Source organism: Thunnus thynnus, chromosome 6, assembly GCF_963924715.1.
Source record: "Thunnus thynnus chromosome 6, fThuThy2.1, whole genome shotgun sequence".
In the NCBI taxonomy this organism is placed as follows: Eukaryota; Metazoa; Chordata; class Actinopteri; order Scombriformes; family Scombridae; genus Thunnus; species Thunnus thynnus.
In genome coordinates, this window is record NC_089522.1 from 2746031 (window position 1) to 2772205 (window position 26175).

Sequence of the window (26175 nt, forward strand, 5' to 3'; positions counted from 1 at the left end):
ACAAATTAATTTGCCAGAACACATGTTCTGTTCAAGACATGAAACAACTGAAGAAATAAATCTATCTCTGTCTGAAACATAACCTAGGTAATCATAGAAGGGGGAAAGAAAATGAAAGAGAGAAAAAAGAAAGAGTATCATGATGAGTGTAGGGAATTTTTTGGGATGAATCATGTTGCAAGAGTTCCAGTATATAAGTATTTCAGTATTTACAGCCAACATTCTCTTGAAAAATTTGGATATTTTATGTATCAACACTATTCCTGTTAATATACAACAGGTTTGGGATAATTCATTACAGATTTAAAATTGCCCACATACAAACAGAGAGCAGTCCATATTGCAACATAATGACACAGCAGCACATCTAGTAACATGTCTGTTTACTCTACATTACATTTGAGGCATTTCTCTGTGTTCAGACAGAGCCACATGCACCGCTGCAAGCAGAGGAGAAAGTGATGCAACCAGAAGCTAGCCCAGGCATGAGGAAGATAACTACATACACGCACCACCCAACATACACACTGCAGCGTGCACAAACATGTTGCATAAGATGCAGTTGATCAGGAGGGGATGATTGCTCAGGACCAGCCTTGAGGAAAGGGTGGAGCAGCGTGTGTGTGTGTATGTGTGTGTCCTAGTTGACCGCAAAACCTGGGACAAAGGGTTAAAGCTCTGGTCCTCGTAAGGATTTGAGGCTTGGTGCTGATCGGTATATTGATATGGTGTACAGATGGGCCCTGATAGGCCTTAGGCTCTCTGCAGGTCTGGGTTCTGGGTCTGTTCATATAGACATGCATGTGAATCCCATGTCTGACAGCAGATGTTTCCCTGTGATTTCAGACTTATCAATGCTCAGATAAGGGATGCAGAAGGCCTGACAACAGACAGAATGAGGCTATAAAAACACAACATCTTTGGACAGGGAAGAAGCTTTAGGCGATTCTGACTCAGTGCTGTTCACATCGTTGTCAACTTAATTTGTTGCGTCACTGTTGTCTTGACTGGGGTAACTGTTGGTAGGAGTGGCTGCACCTCGACAACAATGTTGTCTTGAATGATTTTAAAGTGAGCCTCTTTTTTTCTTGAATGTTTTTGCATGAGAGTGCTGCGGCTGCAGTTGGGGACTGGGGCTACTGAAAAGGCTGAATATTTAAGGCCTGCAGAAGGAGGGTCTGAAAGCTGTTTGGCCAAGAACTATGAGAAAGGGTTCGAGTGCAAAGTTGAGATACATGGGGGTCTAAACCAAAGGGGGAAGGGGACTTTAATGCATGATGAAGACGAGGAGTGTAGCAGCAGTCCAGTAATGAAATGAAAAACCCAAGTTATACATCAGATGCCATTAAATGAGATGAGTTCTTTGCCTACATACAGAACCACATCTGGGACATCTCTAAGTCCATCTCAGTTGGCTGCTCATCTGATTTCCAACAGAGAGCAAAGTTGGCAAAGATGCCAATCCTGCGATACATGACATCAGCTGCTACCAGTGGAAAAATACACTCCGCATGGTGATTAAGCGGAGCAGGGTCAGACGAAAGGCCTGTTTGGATGACCCATTACCATGGGAACTTTGAGTAAGCTGGATCGTTATAGCAACCAAGGGGCAACTCAATCTGCTCTGGAATGGTAGGAAAGAAGAAAAAGAGGAAACAGAGAAAAGCCAAGAAGCAAGAGACATGTGAGAGAAAGGAAAGAGTGATTGTAAGGGAGATAAAGAATGCAGGAGAGAGAGAGGGGGGGGCAAGAGAGAAATGCTCCTAAAGACAAAGAGATAAAACTGACAGCTAAAATGTCATCTGCACTGATAGGGAGGTGTGTTCACATGTGTATCACAGGTCGGTACTTGCAGTAGGAATGCAGATCAGCTAAAGCAGGGGTGTGTCACATAGCAGTCTATCAGCCACCACTGCAAAACACACTAGAACAGGACCACAACATTACCAGAACATGAGCAGAAAGGGCCACAAACTAATGATTACTAAAGTTATAATTATTATAATTAAATATTTTCTTTTCAATTTAATAGTTGTCAGCCTATAAAATGTAAAAAAAAAAAAAAAATAGTGAAAAATGTCCATCAAAAGTTTCCATTTTCTGTCAACAGATTGATCAATGTTATTAGGACCTAAACAAACAACTAGAGAGACAATATCTGTAGAAACTGCATGTGTGAATGCTGGCTGTTGAAAGGCTGATACTAAACCGGATTGTTGGCATTAATTTGGATGAAAAGTAGCTGAAGGAGTACGAACGAATTGGAAAAATAGGAAATGGGTGGGTCAAATTAGGAAATGAATAAAACTGTTGCATTAAAGATATGGACCAGTTGAAGGTTTGAATGGAGCATGAAGCTGTAGATAAGAGTTGAAAATGCATGAAAAAGCAGTACGAATAGTTAGAAAAGCTGGAAAGGGATGCAAAATATAGCGTTAGCAATGAAAGAAGTTCAAATGGGAGTTTTAGAGCAAGGACTTAAATGAGCTGAAGTGTACTGAGGTGAAGTTGAAGTTTCCTTTAATTGTCTTTTTTGGAATAAAGATAAAACATCAGCTGAGGTCTAAGCCCTGACAAGAGTTAACTATAAGCACTTTTATTTTGAAAAAGTAGGTCCATCCCTAGTTTCCTGTTAACATACATTGAACATTGGGGGCTTTTATTTTGAAAATTGGAAATGACACTGTGTGTGTGTGTGTGTGTGTGTGTGTGTGTGTCTGCATGTATGTATGTCAGTATGTGAATCTGTATGTGTGTGTCTGTATCAGGGTTTGTGTTAGCTGGCATGTGCCAAATAAACAAATAAATTATTTAATAGTATATTATATAGCCTAATATACTGTGACCTATGGTGTGTTGCCAAGACAACTTAAATATAAACTTATATTATGCAGAAGTCATATGTAAGTCATAGGAGAACTATGATCAACCATCAGTCATGTAAGTCATATGGTCAGATGTAAATGTGGCATGAGATTGAAAAGCCGGTGCAACAGCCCTGCGCTTTGGCTCAACAGCAGTTAACATGACTCCCAAAAGTCTTACTGCTAACATTACATCTAGCATTGGCCTAGTGAAACAAACGGATAAGCCCAGATCCACGGTTAAATAACGTGTAATTGATCAGTAAGAGGTTTAACTTTTCCCCTGCCCTGGTGAGACCGCAGCAGGACGAGAAATCACAGTTTCAAAAGTCGGCACATTTGTGTTTTTGCCTGAGACAGTGAGAGGTTAAATGACATAACAGTCAATGAGACAGCTGAAAGACTTTCTTGGTGCGTTGAGGTAGAAAATTCAAAAAGTGTAAGTCCTATTGTTTAAATATGCATATGATCTGAAATAAGACTAATTTGTCTATGTTTTGATGTAGAAGTTGTGTATGAGAAGTGAAATTTGTGGAAGCTACAAGGGTTGAAGTCAAAAATGTTTGAAAAAAGCAGGAGCGAGGATCATCACAGGTCATGTGACACACTAAGGAGTGCAATACACAACCATTATAAACTCAGAAAAGTAGTGAAAAAAAGCATAAAACGTAAACTGTGATAATTCAAAAACGGTAAAAGATTTTAAAATGTTGAACACAAGTTTGATGGTTGAAAGTCTTGTGACCTGTTTAAAGTTTAAATGGCATCTGTAGCTGAAAGTATGCAGAAGGAGTGGCATTTCAGAGTGGAGTAGGTTTGAAGATTGCTCCCATTTACTTACATTGTAAAAAAAATTGTTAAAGCTTAATATTTTAAAAAGTAGAAAAGGTAGAAAAAAAAGTGAACACAAGCATAAACGTCCTTAAAGAGCTGAACATTTTGATAATTGAACGGTTTCTGTAGCTGAAAGTATACAAAAGTGGTAGTTGACCAAAAAACGTACGGAAGACGTAAAAAGATCAATAAAGCTTGGAAAAACAATAATCAAAGTTGTCCAGTTCTGAGCATCATCTCAGCTGTCCTTCTCCTTCTCAAGGGCAAAGACATGAAAGTGCTCATATGTTCTGATAATGGCTGTATACGTGTTGCTCTTTGATTCATGCCTCTCATACACAAAACCATTAAAAATGCAAGGAATCTGCCAGCATTCCCAGCAGACCACAGCGTACCAAGTCTAACAGAGCCCATATACGGACACAGACTGCTGCAGACTCCCCCTGTGCTGACTCATACCCCCCCCCTCCCCTTTGTACGAGTGTGTGTATGTGTGTGTGAGAGAGAGAGGGAAAGCGACGGAGTCAACCGAGTGTGGAGGCTACTGTATGGAGTGTGTGCGTGTCTGTGGTTGATCCTTCTTTTGCCCCAAAAACTCCCATGACTCATCTGGTTGGCTCGTTGCTGCAGCCTCCCCCCACTGACTTTGTTATGACATCATAGCAACCCCTGACCCACAGGCTGACCTGATCTCAGCATCACAGGGAGGGAGAGGGAGGGGAAAAGAGGTCAAAGCGCAGAGAGGGACGTCAGCGGGAGAAAGGTTCTACACGATATTCAGGTTGTACTGCAACATCTGGAGCAGATTAGATCTGAGATCTTGTAAGAACGAAACAGTAAGTCTGGTTGGGATGTCCTGATAGACCTGAAGTCTTTCCTTTTCCTGTCCATCACTCATTTTATCCCTATGTGTGTATACAGTATATGATATATATTGATAAGATATAACAAGCAATTGCGAGTCTGTCAGGAGACAGCTTTATGTACCAATATATGACCATGAATCTCTTTCCTGTCTATTTAATTCAATTATCAATTTAAAAAAAAGCAATGCGAGTCCATAATAAAACTGAGTAGTAGCTCAGCCACACCAGAAAGTGGCAGCAAAATCCATCCCTGTGTTCTAGCAAAATATATGAGTCTGGAAGCTTGTGATGTAGGGACCTCACACTCTTCTTTCATAGAGAAGTTTATACTCTGACAGAGATGGTTAAATAAAAGTGGATGGTGCAACACAGCTGATAAGCTTTTTAGATTCTCCAACTCTCTGTTCAGCACTGTCAATAAGACACCTTGCCTTTGGTCTATGGTGTTTAATCTCAAAACCCGCACACGCAAAAGCCAGGTGTGTGCACACGATACGAGCGCAGTATCCCCGAGCGGGAAAGCATCCTTGCGAGGGAGCATTTCTGCTCCGTGTGCACAAGGCTGTGATGAATGCGAGCACAACCCTCACTACACACTTGCGACTGCTCAACACCAGCTCACTCATCAAGTTGACCTTTGAGACTTTGGAGGCAGGGATGGAATGGACAGTCCGCTGACCATAACCTCTGACTGGCTGTTTGGTTTGATAACTGACATTGAAGAATGATATTTAGCAGCTGATTGTCCTTTTTCTTTTTCTTTACCACTAATGTTTATGAAAAAGTTTTAGACATTGTAGCAAAAACCTTAACGCTGTTTAAATCCAGTTTCAGATTGGACTCTGAAACTGTGTTTTAATCACTCTCTGGAGTCTCCCTGTTAATTTAGTCCAGATTTGACAAGTCTGAGTATAGTGGTTTTTGATCCAGACCTGGTCTAATGTGGTCTGGATGGAGAAATATCAGTGAAATTACCCTTTTTCTGTTTTCATAAGCAATATAAAGGTTTCACAAATCTGAAAGCGGGTTTAAACAGTCTTTTGCTACAATGTCTACCACTTTTTCCTAAGTGTAAGTGGTAAAAAATGCAGAGAATCAGCTGCTGAATATCATTATTAATGTTTCTCTTTGTTCTCTCAGGCAACTGCTGGTCTTTAACTGTGTCAGTAATCAAACCAAACTGTCAATCAAAATGTCATGGTCAGTATTCAAAGAGTGGACTGTCTAAAGTCAACTTGACGAACAAGCGAGTGTAGTGTTGAGCCATTGCGACTGCGTAGGTCGAGCTCATCACAGCCTCATGCTGGCGGACTACATTTGTGTATGTGGAGCAGAAATGTTCCCTCGAAAGCCTCGCGGATACTGTTCTGTGTGCTCATACCACGTGCACGTGCCTGGTTTTTATGTACACGGGTTTTGAGCCTAATTAAACTACATATTGGTCAACAGTGCCAATTTACATGCTAATGTTCAGGCCTATACTGTCTTCTCAAGCTACACCGATAATTTGGGCGGGAAAATATGTCTACCGATATTAGCTTATTGCAGATATATTGGTAGGCTATCTGTGTGTCAGCTGACAGGAATTTCAAAAACAGAAAAAACAAAAACTTAAAAAATTAAATGAACTTATAAACAATGTCTCTTATATTGTTTGTCCACTAAAGAGAACTGACCAGTTTACTTGTCAAGTACAAAGTGTCTTGCTCAGTCCTTCAGTACAATACAGTCTTGATCAAAATTCTATTAAAAAAAAAAAAAAGCATATCCACATAAAAACAATCAAATAAATGTTTATTGAATTCCTAAATTTCAGTAATTGGAATAAATGGCATCTCTTGGATTAAACTGTGTTGCTGATTACAGCTGTGGTGAGCTAACTAGCAGTTGTGATGGATTTACACGCAGCACACCCAACCGTTATCATACTCCCAACACTCTCCACATGCACAGCACCGAGTCAGTGGAACTATATATGTTTTGAGTATACATACTGAACAAATTTACTTTTGGCAGACTACTCAGACATTAAGAAAGTCATAGTGTGAGCTAGGTCTAGCAGTACAATGGTGCCAACACATACACATACATACACACACACACACACACACAGACATGACTGGAAAAAGGGGGAGGGGTTGGAGTGACCAAACACAGTCAGTCAGAACACTTTGAGGAAATGTCACACATTCCACACTGCCCTTATGACACACTCACTAACACATATTAATATGCGGTATTCTGTGTGCATTATATTCCCACAATACAAACTGAGCAAGATGAACAATAGGACATGAAACTAAAGTCACAAATGTGACCAAAAAACCATCTCTTCCTATAGATCTTTGGACAACATTTGCTTTACAATTGCAACATGAATTCAGCTTCAAACATCCAAAAGCTGAAAATCTTCGACCTGGAGCTCTCTCTTCTTTCCCTCCCTCCCACCTCTCCTCCCTCCCTCCCTTCTCTAACGCCAAGCAACAAGTCACACTGGAGCTACTACACTTCCTCCTCTTCCTTTCTACTCCTTCCAGTCATCCTCCCTCCCTCCGCTCTCCTTCTCTTCACCCCCTCCAATTGGAAAAAGTTCCTCCTGGTTTTTTAGCCTTAAAAGGGCAGAAGCAAACTGGATCTTGGCAGCCCTCCCATTCCCTGAGCTCTGGTTACAGACGGGGGGGGGGAGGAGGAGGAAGGGAGGACAGGACAGGGGAAGAGAAGGGAAGGGAGGGCAGAGGGGGGTGGAGGGCCAAGAAAGAAAAGAGGAAAAAAAAAAAAAAAAAGGCAGTGAAAAGTGCTGTGTGGGACATTTTTATAGCCTGTACTGACAACAGCACCGGCTGAGGATGGGCTGAGATATGTTTATTTGTGTGAGGAGACCAAATAGGCTGAAAGGGTTTGAATGGGTTTGAAAATGAGGTTTGAAGGGGATAGAGGAAGGCTAAGGAGAGGCAAGAACAGACAGGCTGAGACAGAGGCTGAGAAGGTGAGGGGAGGACATGGGCACCACATAAAATGATGAATGGGGAGTTTTAATAAATACCATGTGGCTTTAATCAACTGTTTGTTTCCTGGAAGCATCGGAAAACTATGATCAACCATAAGAGCAGAGTTTGGGTTTCCACGTAATTGATAGTTCTTGGCCTGGCAAAAATGATTCAGGTCTGGAAAAGTAGATCCCCTCCAGACACGTTTCTGGCATGGGAACCCAGGCGGTGTGTTTGTAGGTAAAATCTTGTAACATAATAACAGCAAGAAAAGCACGAGGCAAAAACTCAAATAACTGTCACCATACAGTGTCGTTTTATAAGTTAAATATCTTACTGAACGACTGCAGATTTTTGTGATTAAGTAGAATAAAACGTTGCTTTATGTCCGCTTGTTCGGTCTGAACATGAGGCATGGGGTGTTGGGACATATTTCCAACTCTGTGATGTAATGCAATAGCCTGAATACCACTGTGCTGAATGGGAATGTGCACTCTACTAATCCTCAGTATCCATTTGACCAGTCCCCTTTCGCCTGTGCAGACAGGAAGTTATGCTAATGATAATGAGCTGGCAGGAAGTGATCCATTTTGACCTAACTGAACATCTAAACTCTCCGTTATCTCACTCTCTGGCCAACATTCCTCTCCGTCATACACTATGAAACTCACCCTCTCAACTTTTATCTTGTTTCTGAAGACAGAAGATTAAATTTGATGTTGTATGACATCCCTGATGTTGGCGACACTCAGTAAACAAACTATTTAGACTTCCCAATAGGACTACGTAGTGTTCTCTCATTATCTGATGACTGATGCTGCTGTTGTGGGAGTTGCGTTAGCATTATTGCTGTAAGAACCCAGGAATGCTAGTTTAAACTTAAGGGGAGCAGAAACGAGCTGTAAACATGGCGTTTACATATTATCACCTTATAAAGTTGATATGGTGAACATATTGGCAAACAGTTGCCTATTCATTCAACCAGGAGTCACAGTGCAACATTCCTTTGGATTCCTGTTTCTGGCAACCTGATGAATCCAAGTCCAATCGATCCTTCTTTTCCAAAGCACAAGATGCAACCTATAGATTGACTAATTATCTAATCATTGCAGCTTTCATCAAAAAAAAAGTTGCGGACCGTAAAACCAAAATAATGAGCTGAAAGATGCTAAAAAGCTCAGAGTTGAGGGGAACTGCAGAGTTGGGTGATAATTCTCTGAGTTCGTAACTACAAACACCACCTTTGACATTACAAATAGTCATTGGATCCATTATTAATAATACTGATCAAAGCAGCTTTAATGACAGTTTGTTCAGAATTAGGGTTATGAATATGACCATACGTACACTGAGGCTCTAGAAATGTGTCAGCCCTTCAGGGATTGTTCCATGCCATTTATACCAAGCTCTGTCTGGTTGTGTTGGTTGGTCATTGCAAGCAATGTTGGAAATAAACAGCAGGACCGCCTTACAGCAATGCAATAGTCTTGCATCAATGTGATGAGGTGGCTTGATCTGTCAAGCATTTCCTTCACTAGAGTAATCAGATACAGACAGTCTCATCTGCTTCTTTAATCCATAAACTGTTTCATTGATTTTCTGGCAGAATGTACTCTATCACATATTGCTATAGCAATATAAAATTACATATTCTGTGACTGAATATCTTATCCATCTCACCCACCACTACTCTGAATCATTCATTTGGACAGAATTTAATGAAAGACTGAACGCTTGGGCTGATATATCACTTGATATTAGCTCATTGCAGTAGGGCTGTAGTCTCCTGGTCGACTGGTCGATTAGTTGGTCGATATGCCCTCGTCCAACCAAATTCTCATTAGTCGAATACTTGCCGTGTTACTTTCATAAGGAGAGAAGTGCTACATCAGTAGCCTTCCAGGATTAATCCATTATTTCCTGTGGCAGGAGGGACAGGGAGGGAGGGAGGGAACTTTGAACTCGCCCGACCTAATGGAGACTGCTAGTCTAACTGTACTCAATGTTTACTGAGTGTTTACTGAATCAGTGTACTTAAAATTAAACTATATAAAAACAAGCAGTATTCTGAGCTCTGAAACACTGTGGACGTGTCTGCTGAAGGCACTGAAACCGCTGAACAGTCTCTCAGCCTCTGAACCTTACTATGTTCATGCTGAACTCCCTTAAAAAAATATACAATTTGTTTGTAGGTGTAGGATAAGCAACATGGATGATATTTCAAAAATAAAGTAACGCTAGGAGCCACTGTTTGATTCAGCACCCATTTTGTAGGTAAATGTGGATTTATTTCAATAAAAATGTAACTAAGTAATAAGTAGTTCACAAGCGATCCATCGCCAATCATCGTTATGTTAAGTTGTCATTATTTTCAGTGAAGTTCAGTGTCGATGTTACTTGCTTCTTTGAAAAGTGCTGGTGAGGGGCTGGAACCACAGCTGCGTCTGTAGTGACTGGAGAGATAACTGGAGTGACTGGAGAGAGAGGCAGAGAGGGCAGCCACACAGGCACGTCTCCCACAGCACTGCTGCACAATCAGTGGGACATAGATATATCCTCTCGGTGGACCGGAGCTTTAACACCGACTCTACACTACCCGTCAACAGACAAGTCAGTTGGGTTTGAAATAACTCACTGAGCGCTACCATTGACCGAAAATGGCCCCGTTCACCAGTAACAGCTAATACTATGACACCGGTGTCTATCAGCCCGGCTCCACCGGCTGGGAGAAACTGTAAACAAATGGATGAAGAAAGGAGCACTAATGGCTAAGCTAAGGCTAACTCCTCAATGGCTATCTCTACCCAGCATTTTCCTTGCCAATGTACAGGGCATGGGGGACTGTGCATTTATATTTAAGCTTGGTGCACAGACAATGCCATTCTCAAGAGGCACTGCTCTGCTAACATAGTAGACCTTTCTATCTGCCCAGAGAGTTTACATCTACTGTTGTGACTGCAGCATGCTTCAGGAAACTAATGCTAAACTTACAATGAAAGTATTGCATGCTGCTACTAGCAAACAACAGCCTACACACCCAGCCGAAGCCAGGGCGCTCTAGTTCTTATATAGTGCTGGGGTGGGGTCATGCTGGTAACGCCTCTACGTCACGGTGCGGCCTTTTTGGCACACCCATAACAAATCCAGAGCACAGAAACGGTGAAAAACATTTTAAACGGCCTAACTCCACAATTCAGTACTACATAATTCACAGTCTTTTAACGTTTTCAACAATTATTTTCTAACATGTATAATGTGTTTCAAAAGAAATCTCTGATTTTCCTTTACACTGACTTTAACTCCATGTCTTTTTCTATGGCTCGCTTTACAACAGCATTATATCTTTTCCTCTATCCTCGTTTCCACCCCTTTATCAGTAATATAGCACATATTTCAGTATTATGCAACTATGTAACAGGAGGAGACAGCCTGTTTGTTGCCACACAGGCTGTCTGTCGCAACCTGCACACTCTACTTCGAGGCAAAGACGAGAGAGCAACCAGTTACAAAGTTACACCACAGCTCTGTTTATTTCACGTCCTGCCTATGTGGCTGATGGGAAGCGTTTGGCACATTGCTGCTATCTTAACATTTCTACAACTCCACACAGGTTCAGTCAAGCACAGATAAAGGTCTATGAAGGACTTTTAAAATCCGGGCTGGGCTGCTGACAGACTGGAGCAAAGATGCTGCTGACAAGGAATGAAAATCAGTGCAAAAGAAAGCAATATTTAATTACTGCCAGTTTTCGTCTGCTCAACAGCTAGTGTGTGTTAAAGCTTTATTGTACACACACACACAAACAGGATGCTGCCAAGTGGAATGACTGAGCTTGTTCAAACAAAGGTGTGATGAGCACAGTGGAATATGCGCACAGGTCATCTCCACACATGCACAGGAGAGCACAACAGGAAACTCCTCACTGGATGCAAGATTTAGATTAAATTGATCTAAAAAAGAACTATAATCACAGAAAACTAGATACACAGACTGATGCAAGACACATGGAGGATGAGCCATAACTGACAGCCTGATTAGTGCTTCAGCAAGGCATCTCACCTCATTCAGCCCACTGCCTGCTAGATGGCAGCCTTGCCACTCTTAAACTTAACTAAATACATGCAAGTTCTCCTCTGGATTTATCAGTAATCATGTGTCTGCTGCTGGTGCCAGATCATGTGGGGTTTTGTCAAAACTGCAGAAAGAGAGATTACCTGTTGGTTTGAAACCTCATTACAGCGAAGACTAACCTGCAGTGTGTGCTGGGAATATGAGGTGATGTGAGTGCCTCTGTGGCTGGATACTGCAGGGCAGAGCTGAGTTTGTTAACTGTTGAGACTAGACTGATCAAAACTAGAACAGAGGGTGGGCTCCACTGCAAGTATAACCCTCATCTGAGTGATGCTAGTGACACATGTGAAGGCAGTGTGATATTGATAAACAATCTCTGCACTCCAGCTTAGGGCTGAAACTATCCGTTTATTAATCAACAGAACATTTTTAGTCAACTATTTTGAAATTCAATTAATTGTTTAAAGCAATAGTAAGACATTTTGGAAAATTTGCCTTCTTGCCAAGGTAGAAGAGAAGATCGATACCACTCTCAAAGATTGTACACCAACTCTGAAGGCAGAGCCAGGACACAGTTAGCTTAGCTTAGCATGAAGACTAGAAACAGTTCGTCGTTCTCTTCCCAAAGGTAAAAAACCCCACAAAACAGCACCTCTAAAGCTCACTAATTAACATGTTATATCCTGTTTTTTAATCCATACCAAAAAGAAAGTGTAAAAACAACAAATTAAGATTTTACTGGGGGTTATATGCCAGACTATTTCCTGGCTAGGTGCAGTGACTTCCCAGAGTCTCCGCTGGTTGTCCGGCAACCTCACAGTCACAGCAATACTCCAGGAAGTCATCGGTCCTGGTCAAGAAATAGTCAAATAATGGCAAATAACCCCCAGTAAAACCAGAAAGATAAACTGTGGTTTTTTTTAATATGGATTAAACATATAAGATTACATACTTAAATAATGAGCTTTAGAGGTGCTGGTAGGTGCATTGTTTTACCTTCAGAAAGAGCTGGGTTAGCTGGTTCCCCCTGTTTTCAGTCTTTATGCTTAGCTAAGCTAACTAGCTGCTGACTTCAGCTTCATATTTAACAGAAAGATATTCGCCGGTTCCAGCTTCTCAAATGTGAGGATTTGTTGCTGTTCTCTTTTATATGATTGTAAATTTAATTTCTTTGGACTGTTGGTCAGACAAAAATGCTAATTGAAGATGTCACCTTGGGCTCTGGAAAACTGATAAACTTGTTTTAACTATTTTGTAATGTAAATGATTAATTGAAGAAAATAATCAACAGATTAGTCACTAATAGTCTAGCCCCACAGTTACTGTGGCTCTGATTGCTCTTCAACTGGAGTACATTATGCTCATTTTGAGGCCATTGGCAGCCAGCAAGCAAAAACGTTTTGAACAGCTGGTCCACATTGGACCCACTACAGTTTGCCTACCATCCCAACAGATCAATAGAAGAGGCCATAGTACACATGTTCCACGCCACCCTATCTCACATGGGCAAGAAAGGTGGCTGAATGAGATTACTGTTCATTCACTACAGTTGAGCGTTTAACACACTAATAGTTCCCTCCAGGTTTGTCACAAAGCTCAAGGACCTGGGATTAAACACCTCACTATGCATGTGGATCCTTGACTTCCTGACGGGCAGACCCCAGGTGGTGAGGGTAGGTGGACACACCTCTTCTACCTAGCGGTGGTGGGCCTGACCACAGATAATGAAAAGGCCTATCTGAAGGAAGTAGAGGACCTGACCTGCTGGTGTCAGGACAACAACCTACTTCTGAATGTCAGCAAGACTAAGGAGCTGATCTGGACTTTGGGAAGAAGCAGGGAAGGAACAACACCCCCCTTAATATCAACGGGTACCTTGGTGTCCACATCACTGAGGGCCTGACTTGGGCACTGCATACTGACTCAGTGGTAAGAAAGGCAAGACAGAGACTGTTTCACCTCAGACACTTGAGGAAATTCCAGGAATCCCCTCAAATACTGAGGAATTTCTATTCCTGCACCATCGAGAGTGCCCTGACAGGGAACATCACTGTCTGGTGCAGAAACAGCACCGAACAGGACCGCAAGGCCCTGCAAAGAGTGGTTCATTCAGCTGAACATACAACAGTCAGTTCTTTACCCTGCCTAAAGAATATTTACACCAGGTACTGCAAAAATAAGGCTAGGAGAATGATTATAAATAAGGCTAGGAGAATCATTATCCAATCCAAACCACCTGGATAATGGTCTTTTCTCCCTGCTGCGGTTGGGAAGAGGTACTGGACACACCAGGCCAACACTGAGAGGCTCAGGAAGAGCTTCTATCTTCAGGCCGTTAGGGTCCTAAATGATGTCACTGCCTGACACTGCCCCCCTCCCTCCAATCATACACATACATTTATTATTATTATTCCTATTAGGGTTGACACCTTCTGGTCAGTTGGTCAATTTGTTGGTCGATATGCTCTTGTCTGAACAAATTCTCATTGGTCGGACAATCAATGGTGTTACACCCAGACCCACCCCAGGCGCTGAGTCTGGGGTTTCCAACCTCCAAAAATTTAGTGAGGAGATAGTGTGATTTTGTTTGTAGGGGTAGATAACTCTGGTACCTGTTTTTCTCTGAAACCATGGTACCACCTCATAACGCTGATATTCTCATAAAAGGTGAAAAGATTGACATAGTTACTGATTTTAAATATCTTGATGTGACACTGGATCCAAATTTGAACGTTAAGAAACATGTTAAAAAAAACGGTTAGAACCATAAAGTACAACTTGCATCACATGTTGGGGGCAGGCTTGAGAAACAGCCATAAGGCTGCATCCTTATACCAACAAACTCTAAAAATTCTGGACAAAAAGCCAATTAATTTTCATCACTGTAGGGTACTGGAGAAATGCAACTTACTGAGCTACGAGAATTTAAGATTATTCTCAAATTTGTGCCAAGTATATACAATTTTAAATGGTTTAGCCTCTCCTCCACTACATGACTTTGTGTATACTCGCTCAGTAAGTTCTATTAGATCCTCCAGAATATCCTCTATACAAGATTGTACCATACCATTTCATCACACTGCTTTTGGGCAATCAGCTTTCTTTGTGAAAGCCACAACTCAGTGGAATGTCCTACCTGATGATATGAAGAGCTGCAGTTCCATCAGTACGTTCAAAACCAAATTTTTTAAAAAATCTACTAAAAACTACTCAGCTATGTAACCTAGGGCTGCTCGATTAATCGAATTTTATTTTCAATTATGACTTTGGCTTCCAACGATTATGAAAACAAGATAATCAAGATAAATCGATTATTCTGCCACATTCTGTTTTGCAATGATGCTCTGGTTTTGTCTTGTGTTATAAATCCAGCACATCATGTGTCGGAGTGTGTGTTTTTTGCTTTTTACTGTTTGTTATTGTGCTGTTATATGTTTTAATTGTGACCTGCCTAAGGGACTGCAGATGAAAATTAGCTATAAGCTAACTCTGGTGCAGTACATCAAATGGTATCATTTATGTTTAACACTGTACACGGTCCCAATAAATACAATACAACAACATGGTGGGTGGCGGTAATGCACCTTAATGCTGGTTGCCCCCTGCCATAAAGAAGAAGAAGAAGATGGAGAAGAAGCAGGAGAAGAAGAAGGAGAAGAAGGAGAAAGCGCTGCACGCCCAACGGCAGGCCCAGGAGACAGCTTCTGACCAGGGTGAGTCTGAGACGGAGACAAGAGCAGGAGAACTGCCCGGAGGAAAGGAGGCCTTGCCCAGGCTTGTCAGGCTCCAAGATAACGTTATCGTCTGCCTTCTACTTAGAAGTGGTGAGTTTAAAGCTCACCACAACTCAATACGATATAGTCTCTGGCCTTTGTTGGATATCTAATGTTGCTGACACAAGATATCACCTGCTAACGCCGTAGTGTAGTAACCACGCTATGTCGCTCCGCCCCCCCCCCCGACCAATCGATCGGTTGAAGAGTAGGTTGAACTTCAGTCCATCAAGATTTTCTTTGTTCGATTACAGTTCTAATTCCTTTTCTATTTAAACTCTTTTTAATGCACAAGTTGAAGGAACTGGCAGGATTACATTTCACTGTGATTGTACCTGTGATTACATGTGACAAATGAACTTAATTGATTGACTGATTACTGGCTTCTCTTGAGTAATCACCATTACACTGGGCACTGTTGCATATCACTACTTGTCCATTTTTAGTAAAGAAGCAAAAGATAAGTCAAAAGAGAAATGAAAGAGGTTTGGACATAAAAAGTCAACAAAAAAACTGAAGTCATTTGTCAGAACAATGACTTCGGGTACAAAAAAAATATAGTTTTGGAGTTAAAAGTAAACTGGTTAAAAGAAAAGAGAAAGAAAGAGGGAGAAACTTCATGCATCATGCTGAATAGTGATGGCAGTTTGGTAATTTGTGGGTTGCTGGCTGGGTGTGTCCATTTTCTGCAATGAAAGGAGGAAGTAAAAGACGAGAGCAGGCTCCTCTCTCATCTTCAGATTAAATGAGTCAAAAGGAGCAGCTAGGATGAGGGTGAGTCAGCTGGGGTCACAGACAGGCACACAGACAGAACTAAGTAGGATGGCTCATCACTGCCTGGTACTGTGCCCTGAATACCAGCAGTGCACTGTTTAATTAAACACACAATCAGCTGGCATCAATATCAGAAAATAAAAGAAGACAGATGACACACTGCATGTGAAAATGGGGCTCTTAAAAGTACCCATATGCATAGAAGATGGTATCTTATATCTTCAACCACAACAAAAAAGGGAAGATGCTCCACCTCTTCCTCTCTGGCACAGATGAAGTTAGTGGTGCAGTCATGTTTGACATGAAACTGTGCAGTCACCTCACCTGTCCGCTGCAGCGGGAAGCAGTTAACATGAATGTGGAAACCAAAAAATGAGCCAGACATTCTCCCGGGGATGACAGGGACTCATTCATGTCTGATTCACAGATTCAAGTCACAAACCTTTTCCCTTTCTTCCAACCACAGACTCTCTGTTGATAAAGATTTTGTCTCAGAGAAGAAGAGTATTGTTGTCTGTCTTTCTAGGAGTGTGTGTGTGTGTGTGTGGGGGGGGGGGGGGGGGGGGGGGAAATATCATTGAATTTTTATGCAACATCACCTACGAAGTCTCATTCACTGCAGTGATCTCCTGTTGTGTACGGGGAAAGATGTCATAATGCCACATGAAGGCTACATTCTACTAGCACTGTATCACAGCTCAGCAGAAAATGACTTTAATTCACTTGTAGTCTGATAAACAACTGCAAAATCACCAGTGTTGTGAGCAGGCAAGCAGCTGCATGTAGGCAAAGCCCATTAAAGCCAGTTTAATGCCACGGAGCGTGAGCCAAGTCCTGTCTAATGCTGTGGAGACCCAACCCCAGCCCACAGCAGGACATGAGCACAGACAATAGCCCTGTGTCTCTTTCTGTGTGTGTGTGTGTGTGTGTGTGTGTGTGTGTGTGTGTGTGTGTAGGATCAACTCTCCTGTCCTACTAGGCCTGAATTACACCCCGGCCAGCAAAATTTGGCTTGAACCGGCCCAGCCCAGCCCGGTTCAGGCAGCAGGGGAACACAGAAAGCAGCACAGTCAAACACCCTCCTCCCAAAACAATCCACCTCGAAAATCTGGATCGCTGGAGATAAATGCGTTGTGCCCCTGGACGCTGGGGAAACGCCTGCTTTCTCTCTGCAAACACACTCAGTAATGTTACCAACACTGGCAACTTTCCTGTATGCTTATCTAACACCTGTTCACAGAAGAAAAACGTGAACTCGAAAGTGTTTTCAGAAGTATTTCTTTACAACATGACAGTTTTTTTTCTACTGGGCATCAACATGCTCAACTTTATTCTGTCAGAGACCCTGCAGACAGCTACATCCACGTTTACATGCACTGTCCTATTAATGATCAGCATTTATATGACAGTGTTGAATTCAGCTGCTGCCTGGCGCTACTCAAGCTGAATATTTCAATAAAATCAACATATAACTTCACGCACGACAAAGTAGAAGAAAGGAGAAGCCAGCTGGAAGAAGGTGGAGACAGTGTAAGACGCACAAACTGGCACTCATTCATTACACTCAGCATGGTTTTGTGGTGTGCACAGACTTATCTGACCCACCTATGGACACCAGCTTGATGTTCTCCTTGTCCAGGAACTCCAGCGCCACCGACACGTTCTCCAGCTGCATCTGGCGGAAGGTGGGCCTCTGGTTGTACTTTCTGAACATCTTCTTCTGGGACAGGACCTCTAGAAGCCCGATGAGCCGCAGCCCGTCGCTGAGGTCCGTCTGCAAGTTGCCGATTCGCTTGTTGACGCATTTCAGGTGCTCGTTACACCAGCGGGTGAAGGTGTTCTGCTGGATTTTCTTCCACGGCGCATCCTCGGCCAGGTCCTTCTCCGTGGCGGGCATTTCTGCGTCCTTGTCCGTGGAGAGAGCGTTGGGAGCGGGCGCGGCGCTCTGGTGGAGCCGGGGGTGGGAACCACTCATTTTTATGGTCTCGGCTGTCTCTCGGTTCGCTGACTTTTTTTGGGTGGAGTCTGCTCAACTGCGTGGCCGCTCCCTCTCTCTCTCACTCACTCCTTTTGCTTGACTGTGTTTGAGAGAAAAGAAAAAGAAAGAAAGGAGAGAGTGACTTATAGCCTGGAGATAGAGATTTCGCAAAGAAAGTAGGCGGTTATGGCACTGGAAGGGAGAAAAGGGAGTCATTTTGGATGAAACTACACAAGTGATAGGCTGTGCTCGCACAACGAGGCAGCTCCAGGCAATGATTAACTTTTTCATGTCCAGGACTCCAAAACCCAACAATAAACTGACCCACATTTTATACAGCTGTGTTTTTATCTAAATAGATGTGAGTTTTTAAGATTTATTTAAGACGGTGGGGGAGAAACAACAGTGGAAAAAGTACAGTCAGCACAATCCTCAAAACATTCTCATATTTTCCAATTACTAACATGACTGTTACTGTCCAGTCCCTTCTGTCGTCTGTATTCTGATATTGGGCAGTAATGTCAGCCATTTGAAGTGGAGAAAATGGATTTTAACCTATGTCAGTGTCATTAAAGGCCCACTCAATTTTAGAAAAGAACAGTATCCCTTCATTTGTACTTTAAAAGGACCTTAATGTTTGCAGGTGCAAACTCAACTCAATTTAATGGATTATTTGCATGCTTTAAAGGGGTTTTTAAGGTGAACCGCCTCACCAAAACCATGAAACTCATCTCTAAATTTTCAACTTGATTAAAAAATAAAGGTATAAATTCAGGGTTGATTTTCAGTCCATTTCAAGGTTTTATACCTCTCGTTCACACACACATTGTCGTAGGTCACTTTCGGGGACATTACATTGACTTTTCCTTTTGCTTTTCCTTTACCATAACCACTAACCCTAACCTTAACCTAACCCTAACTTTAACCTTAACCAAAAATAAGGCTTTTGTCCCCAATTGGACAAGTCATCCCTAGTCAACTGGTCTTTAGTCTGTCATGACGGTCATGACAGACCCCTGCTTCTACCCAGTCTAGTGCTTTGGACAGAGTTCATGGGTCCCAGGTGGCAGTGAAATAAATATTTGAGATATCCAGAGGGATAAAAGCATCAGTGACTCCGCATGCGGCCATTGAGTTGTGTTTGTTTGTGTCTGCTGGCCTGTATGCATGCATCCTCCTCTGGGCAGTTGTCCATACTCTGCTTATTTGTGTACTATGTGTGCATAAATTTTCACGGCCTAAATTTCTGTCTTCATTTGTGTGCATGTCTGTCTGTGTCGCATCACTGTGCTGTGTGTGCAGCCTTATCTTTAAAGAGGTTACAATGTGGATCAGCCACTATCAGACACTTGAGTGTCTAGACATCTGCCTTATCCACGTCCTCTGTTTGTCCGCACTGCACTGACCAAACAGCTGCATGAGATCACACACTAAGTATGCACTATATGACCTGTTAATTACCGCTACTCATAACAGAGTTTTACAGCAGCAGTTAAGAAAGACACTCAACATGTATCAGTGGTAATGGCGGGCAGGTTAATTTAACATTTTTCTTCATTTTCACCAAAAGCTCATTGAGAGTTTTGCATTTCATCATTTGTATTGAAGAATACATCTCTCAGCAGATTCCTCTTCAGTATGTATTAGAGACAAATTTTGATTATTTTAAAGATTTTTTTCCCTCTGGTTTGTCGGACTGAATCACGAGAGAAGGGAGATTAAAAAGGAACAAGATGACAAATATTACAATCCAGATGCCTTGCACATGCTCCCACTGTTGTTTCTGTCCTGTTCTGAGACAACAGAAACATATTGTAATATTTAAAGGGGCACTCCACTGCCAATGTTATGCATAAAGGTCAGTTTACTCATGAGAGAGCACTGCTCTGTCTTAGAAAACAGTGTTCTGTGAGGAAGCATTCCTGAGTTGGGGTTGAGACTTCAAAGATCTGACAGAAAAGCTGCGTTATCAACTGGGTGCATGGACTTTTCAAGATTAGAGCATTTAAATGTTAAAGATGCTGTTGAGCTGCATCATGGGAATTGTAGGATCCAGCATTTTTTTAAGCTTGACTTATAATAGAGAGTCAAAGTTGGGATACCTTGCACTCTGCTGCGTTGATTTTGACCATTCTTTTTAAAAAATCTGTCTCTCGCAAGTTCCTCAACTTTATGAAAGTAATTCATAAATTCAAATAAGACAAACTTATTTGATTTCATTTGATCTCAACACACTCAAGTTGAAGGGTTGAAGTCTCTGTATGAGTAACAAAACAGCAGTGGCTGTAAAGACAGGGAGAGATGTGACTCTGCAGCTTTTTTGACTAAATATGGAGCTCAGTGCCAGGAACCACAGTGTGGCCAGCAGCCATCAAGAATGCTTCGCTTTTGTCTGTGTGTGTGTCTGTGTGTGTGTGCATGTGTGTGTGTGTGTGTGTGTGTGGTCAAAGGAGAATCTGAAGAATGCCCCTCACCCCCATAACAACCCTGGAGCCCCCAGCCTTAATAACACCCCAATAAAAGAGCCCTATTAATGTAGCACACACACACACACACATATCCTGGCCCCAGCATGATTTTACATTTTTCACTGGGCCATTTAAAACAATAGAACAATAGGATTAGATAGTTTTAAGCAACTCAGCTGGTCCCTGTAGGTGCATAACTTACTCCATTTACCAAACTTCATTACATATAAACTTGTCACAACAATTTACAGACCTTGGCCATAATTAAAATTTAAAACATATGATGGCAATGGATTTGAAATGTGGCAGAGCAGGAAACAAGGCAGATTAACAGCAGTTCCTGTAACACAGAGAATTTACTGAAGAGGAGAAGGAAGGCACAGAAAGCAAAAAGCTTGAAGTCAATGGACATACTACAGTAGAATTTTTAGACGGGGCATCCAGGTGTTCGATTCATACTGCGGAGCACAATAAAGTAAGAGAGAGCTGAGTAAACCGGTGAAATATTCTCTGCCAGTAGGGTATTGTTTCATTGGAATTTGCCAAATAAACAGGAGACAAAACAAGGGGTGGAGACAGAAAGAGCTGACCAAGACACATTAAAATGTCTCAGTATCTGATGGCCAAATTGATATCTCTGGCTTGTCTTTTGTCTCCCTCTAGTGATCATTCACTATACTACAACTTTCTCTTTTTTTTCTCCACTACTTCTCTGTTCACTGATCTGGAAATCCTTTTAAACTCTTGTCATGACCTCCTGACCCCTCTCTGTATGTAATCTGGACTCATTCTGGACAGCAGAGCCACTTTCTATTTCTCTTAAACACTTATTTTGTTCTTTAATAATCTGCAGCGACATGTTTTCATATATCTTTATCAAACAACAGCTGATGTGTGGAGGTTCACATGTTAATTGGGCATCCTGGTGGGCTTGTGATTAAGACACATTCAATATAACTCCAATGTTCCCTGTTGCATGTCATATTCCCTCCTTTCCCCTACATTTCCTGTCCGTACCTCCACCACAAAAGCATGTAAAAGTGTAAAAACATCAGAAAACACAATTACAGTAAGAAAACATAAAATGAGGGAAATAAACATTTGTGCTGGAAAAGTACATTTACTCAACTACTGTACTTAAGTGCAATTTTAAAATAGTAAAATAATACATGTATTTTACATGAGCATTTTTATTTTACACTCCACTACATCCCAGAGGGAAATATTGTAGTTTTTACTCACTATATTAATTGACAGCTATAGTTACTTTTCAGATTATGGTTTTACATGCAAAACATTTGATCAGTTTATAAAATTTGATGCAGTGCTTTACTATTAAACTTCCTAGTAGTGTATAAAGTGCCTAAAATCGACTGCAGCTAGAGAAATTACAACAATACCTAATAATATTCTATAATACAATATGTTGTTTATAATATAACTGTAAAAGGAGTATCTCTGGCTACTTTAAGTACATTTTGCTGATGATACTTCTGTACTTTTAAATATAGGTAAAAAAAATAAATAAATAAAATGAACGGCTTTTACTTGTAACAGAGTATTTTTACACTGTAGTATTGCTACTTTTATTTACTTCCATAACATTGGATTTAAAAGCAGAGCTCTTCAGGCAGGCTACTAGAAAGCCTTTGGGATCTGACTACAAAGCTGTCATTGACCTCAGGTTATGAACGGGTACACCTGGGCTCAAAAGGTCACTAATGTAAGCTGGAGCTAGACCATAAAGTTAAAAAAAGTAACAAACAAACAAAAACTATGCCAGTACTGAAAGAGCTTAGCTTCTGGGAAAGCCCAATACCATGGGTGAGCTTAGGCAGTGAGTAACAGACCTGGATCCTGCACATTAGGCTTTTAGCCAAAGCTTACATCAGCAGCATAAGCTTCATATCCTGGATCAACAGAATTACAAGAGACCCAGAGGGTGGAGAACACAGTTTAGGGCATTAATGTCCCTTCAATATTTCTTTGTCAGGTGGAATGAAGTGATAAGAACATAAAAACAGAGAAAGCATATTTTAAAGAGCAAATACAGTGAGGAGAGAGGTTTGGCTGCTATGTGACAATATAACCTGTAAGAATATATGACTATAGCCATATATGACCATATTATATATGAGAATAAATATGACTGTGAGGAATCTGTGGTGTATATTAGATATTAAAGTAGACAAAATTAGATTAGTTAATTGTTAAAACGAATGCAAACTGAACTGCCTCTCCTCTCCAGTGATACTATTATTACAGTACCACCCGCCATGCCAACCGCTTCTCGTCATCACTAACCACACCCAATCACCCACAATGCTGAGCAGAGCAGAACAGAGTGAAGGAAGTTAGATGAACGCTGCATGCAACACCATTAACCACGTGTACACACATACACACACAGAGTGGTGTCAGGAGAGAGAAAGAGCAAGTCAAATGCAGAGATTAGAGCGAAGTTAGGGCTTTCCCCTTTTCTGCAGGCAGCGTAAGTGTGTGTGCACGCATGGGTTTTGGTGGCACTTGATGGGTAAAAGTAGGCCAAGCAGTGTCAAATAAGGACAGGTTTGGTCTGAGTATTTACACACTGTCTATGCCAGCACCCAGCTTCATTTTCACCTCATGGCCTTCATCACCTCTTTATTATCAAGCTCTTATAAAAACCAAGACTGTAAGAAGTTTTGGGTTACACAATCAGTTGGGCTACAGTAAACATGTAAAGTCTGCAACCTGAAAACACACATTTCTCTCAACTGCCTTTTAGATGAGGGATGTAATGTTATGTAATGTTATGACCTCAGTGTGAAATCACCTCTCAGAAAATGTTGGAAAACACTCTGCTGCAGGTTAAATTAACATTCACTTAATAAAAGAAGAGGCACATTCCACAGCTTCAAGCTCCTCACCAAAGAAGTCAAAAAGAGAGAAGAAACACTGATGATGATGATGATGACGATGATGATGATGATGATGATGATGACGAAGATGATGATGATGATGATGACGATGATGATGATGATGATGATGTGACAGATATAATCACTACTTCCATTTGAGACAGTTTTACTGGGGACATTCGTGTTGTAAACATGTTCATAACAGTAACTCATCTTATTAGATTTACCTGATGGAACGACTCTTCCAGTCATATGAAAACCAACTGTCCCATTTCACAACATTACGCACAAGCCCTCAGAACTAGAGACTCTTGAAGTTACTCTCAAAAATTAAGTTTTTAACTCAGTAATGTACCATAAGGGTATAAAGGTATAAAAACTCTAGGAAAATGTATGTATTGTTCTATAGATTAAGTGAAAACAAGAAACATTAGAAAATGTGTATTAGAACAGCATGGTCCCTTGTACCCTATGTAATTATTCAGTATTTTTCTATTTAATTTTATGAACCTCTTTATTTATTTTCTGATTTCTCATTATGTATGGAACCTGAGGAAGCAGTTGCTTCTGGTAGTGAAACAGAGAGGGGCATCACATTGTCTTCACTTTGCTTTTGCGTAAGAAACACAATATATTTGTATACGGCTACATGTTTTCCTATTCCCTACTTCCACCCTATTCCGGCCTGCACTTCACTATCATGCATGACAAATGTATACATTTTGATTTAAGAAATATTTCATCCTATAAGGACCAAGAAAGTGTGTTTCTATGTGTTACCAAGACAGAGCTGCCTCTCACACCTGACAGTGGGTGACTGCTGAACCACTCCATCAGGTTCCTTTCACCCGTGAAGACTTTAAAATGTAACTGTGTCCATTATTATGAGGTTAACAGCAAAAACACTGACCAGGGTCATCATTACATCAAACCACATCTCTATCATTAAACATGCTTATCGTTCTAACAAGTGCCTGATTGGACCACATATCCTTGAGGCAAAAAAAAAAAAAAAAAAAAAAAGACATTCAAACACATGTTATTTTTCTAACTAACTCTAAGATAACAACTTATCTTATCTTGATTTCAATGTTTCTGACACTGTGCCTTATGTGGCTCTGCTCTCTAAAAGGGTGTCTCTAGCCCAAAATGAAAAACTTAATACCCACATCAACTCCTGGTTTGTTTAATCACAAACATGTCATCACATAGCTGATTACAACATGTAAAAAAATAAAATCTTTACATAATGACAGGATGTGTGGGTCAAAAAGACCTCTGCTCCCCCTCTATATTAAGGGTTAACAATGAAAGCAACATAAGCCGGTGGCATCTTTTTATGAGTGACGAACTGCAGTTAAATATGTTTAAACGTCCTGGCTCGCGTGTGAGTACGCGCGGTGTGCACGCGCCGCACACCTCGTCTCGCGGTGTGAGACCCGCTCCCGGCTGCGGAGGGCGCAAGTGGCTTCCACTCAGCCCCCCGGTAAAAAAGCAGTGTCCGTGTATTACCTTATTTGGTGTGGAGCCCCTAATTGTAGCTAGGCCAACACCGAAGAGATGCTTCAGTCCACTGCTGCTGCATGCACGCGGAAGAGCGTGCGCGACAGCCCATAAACAAACTATGCAGGAATGAAGTGAGACGGATGGATGATCCCCAGACTGACATCTACTGCTGTGATGTTCTGACCACAGCGGTGTCAAAAATGTTTCACTATATGCGCCGAAATAGCCTATCTGTGACGGCACCAAATAATCTGACTGTGTAAACCGGCGTCAAAGTTTCAAAGTTTCACTCTTAAAAAAGTTAGCGGTGCGTGAGGCGTGGCGCTCACACGCTCACAGAGATGTCACACATGATCATACATGATAGAAAACCTCATGACACCCATTCATAGCGTGTAACCTGGACTGCAATCAAACTGACGCAACTTTTTTTTATATATATACAAGGCTTTATGAAGATTTCAGTCAAGAGCAATCATGTGAAAGAAAATGTCCTACAGTGAAATCACAAGCAAGTATGCATATCTCTCTCACTCATGTCAACAAGTCTACAGCGGGACAAAACTTACATGTGTGTTGTAGGCTGTGATCTTGGGGTGTGTGTGTGTCCGGTGTCTCTCCGGTCCGCTCAGTCAGTGCGCGCAGCAGCAGCCTGCAGTTACTTCGTTCACAGAGGGTGTGTATGTATGTCTGCTGCACTGAGGTCCCGGACCTCCCTCCCCACGCGTAGTCCCGGTGGGGGGAAATGGGTGTATTGGTTGTACTGGTGGCGCAAAGGAAAGAAAGAGATAGTCCCTCCGCTTTTTTGCTCTTTTCTACCTCTGCTTCTCCTCGATCTCTCTCTCTCTCCCTGTCCTCTACCGTGAGAGCCTTAATTGGTAAAGGGGTAAAGCATCAGAGGTGCTGGGGGTGTAACTCTCTCTTTTTCGGCTCTGTGCCTCTTTTCTTTTTTTTTTTTTACATGAGTGACGTCATGACCGCGCCTTCAGGATTTTAAAGGTATGATGTCACCAGCCCGTGCAGTGCCCCTATCTCTCCCATCTTGCTTTTATTTTTCCCGAAATGCGTGTGCGTGTGCGAGTGTGTGTGTGTGTGTGTGTGTGTGTGTGTGTGTGTGTGTGTGTGTGTGTTTGTGACAGAGAAAGGTAACTCCC

At 41.6% G+C, this 26175-nt stretch overlaps 1 protein-coding gene across 4 annotated transcripts in view; it reads right to left on the reverse strand.

The window, feature by feature from the left end:
- flna (filamin A, alpha (actin binding protein 280)) overlaps positions 1-25871 on the reverse strand; it is a 61966-nt gene extending 36095 nt beyond the window's left edge. For 3 of the 4 annotated variants that reach the window (XM_067591293.1, XM_067591291.1, XM_067591292.1), the window contains exons 1-2: positions 25591-25870; positions 17775-18247 (exon numbers count right to left, since the gene is read on the reverse strand). In XM_067591293.1, coding sequence (XP_067447394.1) covers positions 17775-18144 — 370 coding nt within the window. In that variant the 5' untranslated portion in view covers positions 18145-18247; positions 25591-25870. Of the gene's footprint in view, positions 1-17774; positions 18248-25590 lie in introns of all 4 variants that reach the window. The other variant, XM_067591290.1, reaches the window with a different exon arrangement.
- Between the last annotated feature and the right edge of the window lie 304 nt (positions 25872-26175).